Here is a 14,709-nt window from a genome sequence, read left to right on the forward strand (position 1 = left end):
AGTCACTTACATTCCTTCATTCCAATACTTTCCTTTGTCTCGACCTGAACCCATCCAGTAATGTCAGTACCTAGTATGGCACCTAGAAACGGAATATCTTCAGATCATAGTGAGTAGTAGGATCAGAGTGCGAAGCTTCAGTGTACTCCAGCATTCCTTCGGTACGTTAGCTATGTGCATGCAGATAGGACTATGGCACAATCTTTATCCGACCGAAATTCCCGAGCAGAAAATGACTCTAACTCTTACCATCCCGGAAGTGTTCGGATTGCATGAGACTTATCTAGTCCAAAACACGAGAAAAGTTCGTTTGTGGCTCGGCAGATACACCCGCGGAAGCAGTAGCGAAGCAACACAAGCACTACTAGTGCCTAGTGTATTCCGAACAGGATCTATGCAAAGGAATCTCCCCCGCAATATCCCCATGAGGATATTACATCCGATGATCGTGCCCAAAGAATAGGACAGAGTGGGGCGCTAGCACAGCGCATAAGCTTTAGCGTGCACCCTGCCCACGAGGGCACCATGCAGAGGGGAGCCCATTTCCGGGGCCCCGAGATCCCATGACTGATATACTTTTGTCAACTTACGGATCGGATGCGTTGTTTTTGAGTGCTTGGTCCGAGAGAGTGACGTACTATCTACTAGCTTGCTGGTTACGCGTTCGGGAAATTGTGGGGTGATGCGAAAAAGTAAAAGTATAAATAGGTGCTGTCAACACGATAGAAGTAGCAGTAGCTGAATGCAGTGACATTAGCATTGAAAGGTTATTCGTTACTCTAGGCCAAGACCAATTCCTTTCTAGCCCCCCAGCTACACGCGATCATAGCATCATGTTAGCAAACCCCAACAGGCTGTTCCTGTTGACAACAGCATTTATTGGAAATGTCCTTTCTCTACCAGCCACAGTAGATTATGATGGTGAGCCCCTACCACACCTAAACCCCTACCACACCACCATGCCCCAAAATAACCTAACTCAACCCAAACAGTTCTTCCCAGTTCCGGCTCCGTCCTCAATCTCGACGTCGCAGCCAGCAACATCACCTACACCGTGCAAGAGAATGACACCATTCACACCATAGCGGCCAAATACAATGTCGGCGCCTGCGACCTCGCCCGTCTAAATGTCCTCGCCGATCCTAACTTTCTCTACGCAAACGAGACCCTCCGGATTCCCGCCCGCGCTACCTTCCCCGACGACTACTCCTGCTTCAGCACGAACAACACCGACGCAACAGCCACATGCATCTACGGTGGACCCCACGTGTATACCATCTTACCCGGGGATACGATTCAGAAGATCGCCAACGAGCGGTACAATATCACGACAGATTCTATCCTCAGCTTTACTGCCCAGACGGGATACATTGCTGCTTTGAATCCTGGTATTTACGATGTGCTGGAGACCGGACAGACCGTGAAGATCCCGAGTTGTGATAATTCGGCGTGTACGATGGCGGATTTTACGTTTACGTATGGCACGTTGCAGGATTTTGCCACGGCGTACAACGTTAGTGTGGGACAGATTATGTCCTTGAACTTGGGGTATAATCATACGGATTATATTGCGCCATTGGGGGTCGTGTATGATTGTACTTTGCTGGATTGAGTGGGGAGTGTGTATTTTTGATACCATTCGTGGCTTATATCTCCCTTGAATACCGAGGCCGACGGCTACTCTTCTCTGTACGTATTGCCTACAAAATGCTGTATGCTGGGAGAAGCAAAGAAGTATCCCAATGAATCACTCTCCGAGAAGAATATCAATTGTGGTTGAGCGAACCAAAAAGGAGGCCAGAAATACCTCAAAGCACAGAGCCGGTTTGTCCGGGACAAGCATAGGAAAGAAACATATTGACTTACACCTCACTCTGGTCAAATACCTCAGGGGGAATACACTCGAATTGACTGACATCTTCAGTTCTGGGAGCATGCTCCATCTTTATCACTTCAAGGAAACTAACCGCCTCTCTAGCATTCCAATGACAACGAAGAGGGTTGTAGAGGGTTGCATTCGCTTATGGTATTACGTTCCCAAGCATGGGTCGGTTGTGGAAATAAACTCCGTCACCGTGCAGAACCATTCCCCAATAATTGATTGTTCCTGTGACCCATTGAGGCATCTGCATCCACAAATTGTGCAGCCAGTGTTCTTTATAAGCTAATATCCTCGGAGACTGTCAGCCTCCCGAAGAAATAAAAACGAGGAACACTCCAAATCCGCCGTTCCGCGAAACCAAAATGATGTCCGTCGATAGTATACCTCTGACCGCAGAGGACTTATATCTAATTTCGATGGAGAAGCCATCCCGTCCTGTCAAAGTGTTTTGAAACTGTTCAACCCAGTATAAGTTTACCGGGTTAGCTGGGCTCGTAGATCCCGAGGTGTAGAGAATGTTGTTGGTAGATATGATGGTCGGAAACACAGCATGCAGCTAGACACGGTCAGAAGAGCAACACTGAATAAGAATAGAAGTAACGCACGCGCTCAGATCTGATATTCATAATGTATATTCCCAAGCAGATTTCATATGTGATTACTATTGTCACTGAACCATTCCGTTCTTTTCACGACTATTTTCGAACAATATTCGGAACCTACTATGGCCTCTATAACTGTTAAGGCGCTTCTTCCAGACACTAGTCTGCTGTACCTTAGGAAGTTCATGTTCGATCCATATATCAAGATCTATTTAGCGTCTCAGTTTTTAGGGCCCATCTTATTCATGGAACTCCTTAGCGTTCGGGCACATCTTATGAATAAAATCCACTGCCTACGTTATAAACTAATGCCCACGGATATGCGATAGTGTGGTGGTGCCCTATCTTGAGTCAATGCTAAGTCAATTCCAATAGAATGTTTGCTAGTGGAAGAAATGTGGTCCATCATCCCTCGCTGACAGCCCATACACGTTCGGCATTATGAAGCACGCACGATTTATGTCTGATATATAAGTGTAAGGAGTGATTCGCATGCATCCTCTGAATGAATCAAAGATGATTCGAGCATTAACTTACCACCTTTCCGTCATGTGTGCTGCAGATTGGAGAATTATCTTCTGCTACTCTGGTTTTCTTTACGTTCCGTTATCGCCGCATATATATTTATTGTTGAGGCAGTATTACGAAGTTAAATGAGTTCGATATTATTGAGAACTATACAGGCAAATTACTAATATTTGCTTAGATGCTTTTTGTACTTCAGACCCGGTTCATTCATGCACATTCTGCATTTAGTAAGCAACTGCCTTGTGTACGAGACTAACACTTCCCACAGTAACTTATTTGCCTATCTGGGAAGTCCAAAGATGAATTCGCTTTTTCTGTCATAGAGTTTATGTTCCTCTATAAGTGATGATTGATGGTGGCACTGCGCATTAGTATCGGTGGGCAAGGCAGAGTTGGGTTATCAGGTTTGCTTGGAATGAACGGAATAGGTATTCTGCGTGGAAAATTCCAGCAAAGCGAAGTATGTCTCGGTGGAGGGATGATGATATGGGGACACCGTTCTCGATGCGATCACTGAACATGGAGTGGCTGTACCCTTAGAGAGCTAACAGAGGAAGCCCACACTTTGATCGCGGCGGACATGGTGCACACCAGCCGGAAGAGGGAATCAGTCTAGCTTGCCACAACTGTCCTTCTAGAAATCATCGAAGACAAGTTATGGGAAGACGACGACGGTCAACCAAGTGATGAGACTCTGGCCAGACCATGCTACAACTAGGTCCTGTCAACCTTAGCTGCCCGGCTCGTACCCTTATCGCCAACCACGTAGTATATTCCCATTGGTTGAAAAGTGCAGCACTTCCCCGAACCCCCACACGACCGATAGGAGCGCACACGCGGTGGTTCAGCATTATACTCCGTGCAGTACGGCTGTTGCAAAGAGGAGAAGATGCCGAGCTACATTGTTTTCTGACTTCCTTCATAGAAAACAAGAGGACGATAATTATCTGCTGTTTGAGATCTACGGTCACTTTGTGAGAGTGTGGTTGATCTCCCCGCATCGGCCATGAGGGACGTTATTGGATGGCGAATGCTATCAGCTGCATGTAAGCGCCAGCAATCACGCACAGTGACTCTTTGCCATTGCAGGTGCCCGATCGCACATCTTTAAGACCTTCCTTCTGCCCACATTCGCGCGAGTGCTGATTGTCTGCGCAGTAATCCTGTTATCAAGACGGCGTGCGCATTAGTATTGATTCTTCGTATTGTATTCCAACATCCACTCGTTATCTGCGATCGACAGCGTAGGGTGCGCCACAAAGTGCTTATGACTGTGTTTAAGAGTTCAGGTGCTGACAGGAGGAAAGGTCCCGCTGCTCAGGAACCGTCCTCGACAACCCAATCCCTAAACGTCCGCCATTTGCGATCCATGTGCGTCTAGGTCAAGCCACAACAAATAATGTCCGATCGTCAGAAATACACTGTCGGCTGGATTTGCGCCATCCACACTGAAAATGTTGCTGCAACAGTCTTTCTTGATAAAGAGCACGAGAAGCCGGACGTACCGCCTAACGACAATAATGCATACACCGTTGGTGAGATTTGGAAACACAATGTTGTCATCGCTGTTCTGCCTGCTGGAGAGTACGGAACAGCTTCTGCTGCATCTGTTGCGAGAGACATGGTGCATGCTTTTCCCAACATCAGAATTGGGCTGATGGTGGGTATTGGAGGTGGTGTCCCTACTAAGCGTGATATTCGTCTAGGGGACGTGGTTGTTAGTTACCCTCAGGATGGGTATAGTGGGGTGTTTCAATATGATTTCGGCAAGACCCACCAGGATAAAAAGTTTCAGTGTACAGGATTCCTGGATCAGCCCCCAGCTGTCCTACGGGCCGCTTTAAGCACGCTAAGGAGTCGGTACGAGATATATGGGCATCACATAGAAAAAGATATCGAAGGGGTCTTTGAGAAAGTGCCAAGATTGCGGAAGAACTATAGCCGGCCCGAGTCAAGCAGTGACAGGCTATTCAACAGCGAAGTTTTGCACGAGGTAGCCTGTACCACGTGTTGTAGTGAGGACGTGGCAAAATTAAGATGGCGACCAGAACGAACCGAAGAAGAAGATAACCCGGCAATACACTATGGTCTCATTGCTTCTGGAAATCAGTTAATGAAGGATGCTATGATTCGGGATAAGCTAGCTGAAGAGAAGGGGGTTCTATGTTTTGAAATGGAGGCAGCAGGATTGATGAACCATTTCCCGTGCTTGGTGATTCGCGGCATATGCGACTACTCAGATTCTCACAAGAACAAACAGTGGCAAGGCTATGCAGCGATGGTGGCTGCTGCATATGCCAAAGACCTTCTCCGTCAAATTCATCCGAATGATGTTGGAAAGGAGCAGAAGATCACTGATGTTTTACCTGGTAATTCGTAACCCTGCAAATGATACCATCAAGACATAATAATTCTGGTTTAGGAATTTACGAAGTATTGAAGGACCACCGTGCCACATCAAACAAGCTGCTGCAGAACTGTGAGGACTTCGCCAGGAAGAGGTTGTCTAACGAACAACAAAGATGTCGCCAGCTCTTTCGCCTGACAAGGAGCGATAGAGACATCACATATGAGCAGTATAAGGACCAGGTCAAAGAAAGAGTTGATGGGACGTGTATGTGGTTTCTCGACCATCCGAACTTCCAGACATGGTTAAAAGAAGAGTCGGGGCCTCTGTTGGTCTCAGCGGACCCTGGCTGCGGGAAGTCAGTGTTGGCGAAGTATTTGGTTGACCACGCCCTGCCACGGTCGGCAACAATCTGCTACTTCTTCTTCAAAGCTGAAGACCAAAACACTATCAGACAAGCACTTTGTGCACTGCTTCACCAGCTCTTCTCCCAAAAGCCACAGTTAACCAAACATGCCATGACCCAGTACCAAAAGAATGGGGATGGATTGATTAATTCAACTATATCCCTCTGGAACATCTTTGAGAACGCAACAAAGGATCCCCAAGCAGGGCTGGTCATCGCTGTCCTAGACGCCCTTGACGAGTGTCTAGAGCCAGAACTCCGAAACCTGATTGAAAATGTGAAGAGACAATGCACTGGTGACCGAATAATAGAGGGCCAGCTAAAGTATTTATTAACATGCCGCCCATACGAGAACATAGTTTCCGGATTCCAAGATTTGCGGAATGCATTCCCATACATCCACATACCAGGCGAGGATGAGTCGAAGGCCATCAGTCAGGAGGTAAATCATGTCATTAGGCACCGGGTTAAAGGACTGTCGCCGCGACTTCCACCCGAAGCCGTTACCTATCTCGAGAAGAGGTTGCAAGAGGGTACCCACCGCACTTATCTCTGGGTGTATTTGGTCTTCGACTATCTGGAGACGCAAAACTACAAGAGAACATTAACGGCTATCAAAGCTGCTATTGGACAACTTCCAAACAGTGTTAATGAAGCATATGATAAGATTCTCAGCAAGTCTGGCGATGATGGGATCGTTTTGAAAGTCCTAAGCATTATCCTGGCAGCAAGTCGGCCACTAACAGTCTCAGAAATTAATGTTGCTTTGAATGTCGAGCAAACTCTACAGTCCCTACAGGATCTTGACCTAGAGCCTGAAAAGCAGTTCACGACACGCCTCAGATCCCAGTGCGGCCTGTTCATCTCAATCTACGATAACAAGATTCACTTCCTCCATCAAACTGCTCGAGAGTTTCTCATAGCTAAGGCATCAATTGGGGAAGTCACCGAGCATGGTCCAAAGTTAAGATGGCAGGAATCCATCACCACTCAAAAAGCACATTATGTTCTGGCCGAGCTTTGCGTTCTCTACCTAAAACTGTTTAACATGAATGACACCGAAGACCCTTATGGCTGCTCTCCGAGTGGTCTGAGCGAAAGAAAATGCCACCGCACTAATCACACCGCGTTTCTAGATTACTCGGCCCTTTTCTGGAGCGTCCATTTTCGCGAGGCTGATATTCATGAGAATGAAGCTATTATTTGGGCCCTCATGGAAATTTGCAATCCGAACACCAAGTGTTACCCAGAATGGTTCAACATATACAGCAAATCTACTCGCGGCGTGGTGCCTAGCCGTCTCCACGGTGTCGTAATGGCGTCGTATTACGGCTTTTGCGGCGTTCTCAGAAAGCTTCTCGACGAGGGCGCCGACATCAACGAAAGGGACTCGGAACATCACATGCCGCTTCTATCATGGGCCATTGAGAATAGGCACGAGGGCGTCGTTAAGCTGCTGCTCTCTTACAAGACCATAGAGCTGAATGCCGAGGATAAATACAGCTCAACACCACTTATGCTTGCGGTGGAGAAGGCGCACGAGCCCATTGTGAAACTGATGCTTGCTGAAGAACGTGTTGACCTTAACAAGGTGTCTACAATCGGACAGACACCGCTTTCCTTTGCCATTCAATACGGCCATTTATCAATTGTCAAGTTGCTTGTTGCTGAAGAAAGAGTTAACATCAACAAGCAATGCATGAGCTACGATGAGGCGGACAATGATGTGCATGGTACACCACTGTCGATATCCCTCTCCCTGGGCTACGAGAGCATTGCCCTGCAGCTTCTTGGTAGATCTGACATCGACGTTTCCGGCGAAGTGCACGTAGAAGGCAATGATGGTGATGAAAGGCGTAAGGGTACAGCGCTTTTCTTTGCGACCGTGATGAAGTCTGAGATTCTTGTCCGTTTGCTACTTGCCAAAAATGGCATTGAAATCAATGGTAGAGGATATATCGACGCTGAAGCCGAATATGATGACAGCGGTTACTCAGGAACACCGTTGTTTGTTGCTGCGGCCAAGAATAATGAGACGATTCTGAGACACCTAATCGCCACACACGGAATTGATCTCAATGCCCCAGGCTTTGTCCGAATTTATGATGAAGAACTTGAGTCGTCGGGCCGTGACGCTATCCATCAAGGGACGCCTTTGTCGATTGCAGCCTCAAGTGGACACATGACGATTGTGGGGCTTCTTCTCACCGTGCAAAATGTCGATGTCAACGCCCGATGTTACATCAAGGATCTAGAGTTGACGAAGCTGCCACAATCCAGGATGACCAATTGTCATGATATCCTTGCCCAAGGGACACCGCTGTTCCTTGCGAATGCTCACGGGACAGAAGAAGTCGTTAGATTGCTGCTGACCAGGGATGATCTCAACGTCGAGTGTGAAGGCTGCATGGTGAACTACCCTGGATACTGGGGCGAATGTGGTCTTGGCCATCTTACCTATGTGGGGAGGTCACTACCTTTTGCAGCTTGGACTGGAAGGAAGGTAATTGTTGAGATGTTGCTTGCCAAAAATGGTGTTGATGTCAACACCCGGGCACACATTAGATTTTGCCCTGACACATATCACAATGAGCAAGACTTTGAGGTCTATTCGCAAGCCACGTCCTTGCTTTTAGCAGCAGCTAAAGAATATGAGGATATTGTCATGCTCCTCCTCAATTCTCGAAGGGCAGTGGTTGACGCCAAAGACGAACATGGCCGGACGCCGCTGATGTGGGCCGCCTGTAGGTCCAACAGAACCATCTGCAAGCAGCTCATCGAGCATGGTGCTGACATTAATGCAAAAGATAATTCTGGCTGCACCCCACTTTTTGATGCAATTAGGAATGGAAACCTAGAGATGGTCAAGCTACTATTGGAAAATGGAGCCGACATTTACGCAGGGAATACTTCCGGGTGTACACCAGTCGTCCATGCTACCAGGTTGCGGAACTGGGAGATAGTCGGGCTGCTACTCGAGCATGCGGCAAATGATGACATGATGAATAATTCCGATTCCACTCCAATCATATGTACTATCAGAGAGGATGGTGAGGACATGGTCGATCTGGTGCTTTAGTAGAGTCATTCTGTCAATACGGAAAAACGAATCTGAAAATAGATGAACTAGATAACTTTGAAACAGATATTGTTAGTCGCTTTGAAGGGGCGGGAAACACGAAGATATATTGTGTAGGATTTAAGAGGAGCAATGGTCGTGTTCCGCTGTTTCACAAGCTCTGAACTCGAACCCTGAATTCTAGTACTACTGCATGCTTCAATCAATTCCGGCCAAATCATTATGGGAAAACCGCCCGTCTTACCCCGCAGACTTGTTGCTGGTAACCAGTGGAATCGACTACCAGCTACTTTCCGACCCTCGGCATCCGCGAATGTCTCCTCGATTAAGTGCCCCGCGAGAGAGAATTGCCTTGATACGATTGGAGCATTCCGCTGCAGGTCCTCGCTATTAGCCGCAAATATGCGGTTGCTTCGGACAGGAGTCCATCGATGGTTTGGCACAGCTCCTCTGGGGTGAGAGTATCGCGGTCTAAATGGAATTGGGACATCCGCATCCCGGAGCTTCTCGTGTTTGAAACTCGTCAAAGTGCAAGCCGATCATGACGGTTCTCGCAAAAGAAGGCCTCATTGATACTATAGGCCCCGCGTGGACGAGGAAGACGGAGATGTTCGGGTGCGCGAGGAGGGCGCCATGAGGAACAAAGGGACAGAGATAGATTTGAAAACTCGCACTCGAGAGAAGGCCAGATATAGGGCTTTCTTGAGCCGGTGCTGTTGTGGCCAGGTTGAAACACCCCAGGGCCATCCTTCGGATTGGCCAAATCGCGCCGTCAACGATCTGGACACCGAAGCCGATGGGAGACGTTACCCATAGCCGATCCTTGGTGCCATAGCCGATGGAGATGTAAATTTACTATGGTCTGGGGCTCAATACCGACCTTCACGGTGAAATATCTGGTACTACAGCTCATCAATATACGGTTAATATCCTGTCGGTAAAGCATGTGCATCTATCACTAACGAATCTGAGCATGACTTTACCGCATGGTATCGGCAATGGACTATCTTCTGCATCGTCTGGTTACCCGGCCTTGCTTGCCGTATTAAAAGGACACCAATTTCTTAACCAAATTCGCCCATCAGCAAACCTACAAATGTCACAATAGCTCCACTGCTTTGGTATTTTCTTATAAAATTCCATTGTTTCATTTATCTTACCATGTCCACCACTTCCACTGTGACTCAAGCTGCGCTTCGCTCCAACCCGAACCTTAAGGTCATCAAGAACGGGTTTGGTGCCGAGATTACTGGCCTGGATTTCACCCACGGTGTCACCGATGAAGCATTTCGCTTTATAGAAAATGCGGTAAGGAAGGTACGACAATGAACTGGTAACAATAATTATAGAGCTATTCACTGAAAGTATTAAAGTATGGCTTTGCCGTTGTCCGTAAGACAAATCTCGTCGACGAGACCCACCTCGAGCTGGCTCGCAAGTTTGGTGAACTTGACGATGTGACACCCTACAATAAGGCGGGTCGTGTGCATCGCCTCAAATACAACGAGCTTTTTGATGTAGGTAACATCGAAATTGACGGCTCCATTGTGGATCTCAACAGCCCGCGAGGCGAGGCGAATAAGGTATGTAGCTACCCTCCTATCTAGTACCCGTTCAGAGACAGAGAAACGAGGAATAGAACTGACTGTCTCCAGGGAAATTCTCTCTTTCACACCGACTCTAGCTTCAACCCTCGTCGAGCCGGTTACTCTCTTCTTCTTGCCCACGAGCTGCCGCCACCCGGGACTGGGGGCTCCACTGCATTTGCCGACATGAGGGGTGCCTACCGTGATCTTGACGATGATTTTAAGAGATTTTTGCACGACAGGAACTTTGTCGCCCGCCACTCCATACTACATTCCAAGAAAATGGCTGCTCCGGAGCACTTCAAGGATGTTAACCCTACAGACCACTTTATGTCCCGCCACTTACTACTCCAAAAACACGAGCGCACCGGCATCCCCACCATATACCTTGCCAAACATATTCACTCACTAGAAGGCGTCTCCCCTGAAGAATCTCAAGGGATTCTTGATAGGCTTTTTGAGCACTCGAGTCAAGACAAGTATGTCATTGAAGTGGAGTGGATCAGTGTTGGCGATATGATTGTCTGGGACAACACATGTACCATGCACCGTGCCATCAGTGGCGAGTTCACGACCAAGTACAGGAGGGACATGAGACGTGCTACTGTGCACGATGACAGCAGCTTAGCATGGGGTCTGAATCCCAAGAGCGATCAGCGTATGGGCCTCCCTTAAGCGGCTACTTACTTTGTACTTAATTTGGCTCACGCTTGCTGTTGCTACAACTAAATTATAGTATAGCCAATAATAATCATATCTAGTCTCCTAGAGATTACTGTTCACGTTGATTCACAGTGCGCAATCAGCCTTATGTTGCCATAAGAAGTTGCTTTATTGTTATCGCCACGATCCCGTGAAGACACTGACATCGGCAATGGATATCGGCTATAGCCGAAATTCTCCACATAAACCCCCGCAATATCCATGAAAAGGCCTCGATTTTGTGGATTCTTCGGAATCACAATCTATTACCGACGCATAAATCAATCTCGATAATCATGACTGCCAGTACAGGTAAGAGGTCATCTCGCGCATGCCTGCGATGCCGTAAGCGCAAGACCAGATGCGATCTGTAAGGATCTTCTATACACGACTCCACGACGCATTCATCTTCGCTTGTAGCCGCTAATACGGCTATAGTGACAGCATCGGAGAACCAAGCAAGCCGCCCTGTGCCTCTTGTCATGATACTAAGAGCCAATGCATTCTCATCAAGTCCCGGCGAGGGGGTAATTTTCGACAACATCCATCCAAGTCGAGCACTTTGCGACGCAAGAAAACTTCGCTGCCAACAAATACCGGAGACTCAAATGAACCTGAAGTAGAACCGACTGGTACCATGTCTGATGTGACTGAATGTTGCTCAGATGACGAAGGCAGCGTTGGTAGACAGAATCCTCGAGACCTCCTAGCTATGGAGCTCCGAAATCCATCCGATGCGCTGCAGATACTAGCTTTGTCTGGTCAGTGCCAGTCGGAAAATCAGGCCCAAGCGCAGCCCACTAACATAACAAATTCCAATGAACAACTGTACACTGAAGCGCAAAGCGCAACTGCGTCATTAATAAACGGGTCTGGTGGGTTACGAGGCCACCAGACGTGTCTAACAACTATATTCGATGATTACGAGTTGGTCAAGAGAGGTCTATTGCGCCCGAGCCTGGTATTTGAGCTACTACATGAGTTAGCCACACTTCATGAATCCCCATCTGTGTCTGCTGACAGAGATCAGATATCTCTGCCATTATCATCCATACTGTCCAATCGTCCCTTCCCATTTGCTAGTCTCATCAGACATGAGCACCATCCAAAGATCAGAATACTTTCTACTCACGGCTATTCTCACCATTGCGTCGAGAGACGACCCCCACCATTCACTTACCCATCGCTACTGCTGGGATCACACTCAATGCCTCCTGGTGGATGTACTTCTGGCGCACCCTTGGACCCAAACCCCAGCAACTGTCCAGGGACTATTGCTATTAGCGGAGTGGCTTCCCCATATCCAAGTTCATGAAACATCATCTAAATCACCAAAGAATTTATTCAGCGAAGATAGAACAGCTTGGTCGCTTGTTGGGCTCGCAGTGCGGCAGGGTTATCTCCAGCGCCTCGACCAAGCCGCCTTTCGTAGTTTCAATCACAGTGGGTCAAAGCAACGAACAGAGCAAGACAGAATTGTCTGGGCATGTAAGTCTTTATAGTTGACAACTTTGGTTTTCCCAATGTACCTTCTGACACCACTCTCAGATATTTTCATTGCCGATCGCCAGATTTCAGTCCGACTTGGGCAGTCATTCTGGTCCCGAGGCCCGTCTCTTGCCGCGAAATTCACAGCCGACGATTTCCCGAGTCTACAGCCGCGTCCGGAGAACGACAATGAGGATTACGCATCTTGGTTGCAAGCCTCTATGGAATTGATACAAATCTTGCATAATGCTCATGCAATTCTTTACTCTTCCAAGGACCGAACATTAGCAATGGTTTACGAAGGTGATTACGCGCGGTATCTCGACGACTTTCGAACTTCTGCAACTACGTGGCGTTCGGCATGGGGCAATCTAGCTGTGTCCCCGAAGATAAAGACCACCCTTCTTATCATGTACGAATATATTTGCCTTTATACGAATGCCTTTTCCTTCCAGGCAGTCCTGACGAGGGCTTCCCGTCCACACCGATCGTCGACCAAAGGACAGCAGAGCGAGCGCCCATTTGCCGACATATTATCCAAGGGCATCATGGCATCCCCGGATGGTCGGTACATATTTGATGCTATTAGTGCAGCGATGAGTTTACTGAAGTTGATGAACAATCTCGACCCCCAGCATGTTTTATGCTACCTACCGTCTCGTTACTATTTGTAAGGGTGCTTTTTGTTTAGCCTTCAATTGTGAATGAAACTCACACACATTGGCAGGTACGGAGTCTATGCAGCAGTCCTGCTTCACAAAGCAGACCGAGCAGGGGCGCTCCAATCTGAAGAGCAGCACAAAGAGGTTACTACCTCAGCCCGCAAATTTGTAGCTGTTCTAGATAAAGCAGCGTCAACTGAATCCCACATCTGCCACACCTACAGCCGGATGCTAAAACAGCTTTGGGGCAGGCGGCAGAGAAAGAAAGATAAACATTCTCGCAGCCAAAGTAACACAGAAATGAGCTTTGGTGACCATGACAATCTCTCAACACCCCCACAATCGTTCTTACTGGCTCAAGAGCCCGATAATCAGACATATATGGATGGCGCCTTTGGCGACGCCGGCAGTCCACAACAGATAAGCCCGCTACCAATAGAAAATAACTCGTCGATGTTTCCTTCCATTGAAGGATACTTCCTCGGTTCATTTATGCCTGGGATAGCTGACTTTAGCACTCCCAATTTCGACGAATACTTAGCCCAGGAATACCCTTCTATGAATGGTGCAGGTGGTCTCCAAAGCTGGGATTTAGTGGATCCTAGTGTGGATTCTCACAACCTTGATTTGTAGTAATGCCGTGGCAGCAGTACTTTATTCGTGGTTCAGTGATACTGGACAATTTATTTCACCATTCAGGCATCCTGTTCGATCCAAGGCACTCCATGTAGCTGGAAGATTGCGTATGAGTTCGAAAGAAAAGAAGGACGAATGGTAAATATTTAAGAGCCGAACAGTGATAGGATACTTCGGCTAAGGCCCCGCAAAGCTTCGATCGCGCGATAACTGCTAGTCCAGCCAAACACGAACAGCATCGGAAAACCGCAGGAATCCCGGTTTCTTTCACGGCTAGCCCTAAGCGGCCCATAGCGCCATGTGGCCTGACAAGCTCTTAGACCCCCCGTTTTCAGACGCTACTAGTACTGGAATACTGGGCTGCATGTCTTAGCAGGAGGTCAGGAGGCCAGTCCTACACAGGGATACCCCACTCAAGCTTCTTCATCAATTTTTGCCCATTTATCATTCAGTAAAATAAAAATGGAATACGTCGTTGATCATGGTGAACAGTTGTGTATGATACTATAATCTATAATAAATGCTTCTATCTTGCAAAAAAGACCTATTTTACTGATTAAAGTCGGCTTACAGTGTAAATGACCTTATCACTGCAAAAGAATGGGAGCGGGGAATCCTGGCGGGCTGTGAGTTAGTGTTGGTTGCATCCCGCTGTCCCATCCAGAGCGGGGTTGGACTCTTCGGCTATATTGGTGTCACTACAGGTGTTACCACACCGACTAGTAATATTATGCTCCCCAATTAGCTCTTTGTAGCCAGGTTGATAAGAACCGCTATCAGCATTTATCAGT

At 47.7% G+C, this 14,709-nt stretch overlaps 4 protein-coding genes across 4 annotated transcripts; all 4 read left to right on the forward strand.

The window, feature by feature from the left end:
- Positions 1 to 178: 178 nt before the first annotated feature.
- An11g03600 (uncharacterized protein) lies at positions 179 to 1,612 on the forward strand (the record flags this gene model as incomplete). The annotated part of the gene is made up of 4 exons (XM_001394322.3): positions 179 to 304; positions 376 to 469; positions 709 to 921; positions 993 to 1,612. The coding sequence occupies 4 exons, from the start codon at positions 179 to 181 to the stop codon at positions 1,610 to 1,612; spliced, it is 1,053 nt and encodes a 350-aa protein (XP_001394359.3).
- A 2,799-nt stretch (positions 1,613 to 4,411) lies between these two features.
- An11g03610 (uncharacterized protein) lies at positions 4,412 to 8,844 on the forward strand (the record flags this gene model as incomplete). Its single annotated transcript, XM_059750183.1, has 2 exons — positions 4,412 to 5,381; positions 5,435 to 8,844. The coding sequence occupies 2 exons, from the start codon at positions 4,412 to 4,414 to the stop codon at positions 8,842 to 8,844; spliced, it is 4,380 nt and encodes a 1,459-aa protein (XP_059605469.1).
- A 1,161-nt stretch (positions 8,845 to 10,005) lies between these two features.
- An11g03620 (uncharacterized protein) lies at positions 10,006 to 11,105 on the forward strand (the record flags this gene model as incomplete). The annotated part of the gene is made up of 3 exons (XM_001394324.1): positions 10,006 to 10,161; positions 10,218 to 10,427; positions 10,500 to 11,105. 3 exons carry the CDS (start codon positions 10,006 to 10,008, stop codon positions 11,103 to 11,105), a joined length of 972 nt encoding a protein of 323 aa, XP_001394361.1.
- A 323-nt stretch (positions 11,106 to 11,428) lies between these two features.
- On the forward strand, positions 11,429 to 13,915 carry An11g03630 (uncharacterized protein; the record flags this gene model as incomplete). Its single annotated transcript, XM_059750184.1, has 5 exons — positions 11,429 to 11,502; positions 11,571 to 12,355; positions 12,390 to 12,620; positions 12,681 to 13,290; positions 13,348 to 13,915. 5 exons carry the CDS (start codon positions 11,429 to 11,431, stop codon positions 13,913 to 13,915), a joined length of 2,268 nt encoding a protein of 755 aa, XP_059605470.1.
- Positions 13,916 to 14,709: the final 794 nt, after the last annotated feature.

This window comes from Aspergillus niger (assembly GCF_000002855.4).
Source record: "Aspergillus niger supercontig An11".
NCBI lineage: Eukaryota > Fungi > Ascomycota > Eurotiomycetes > Eurotiales > Aspergillaceae > Aspergillus > Aspergillus niger.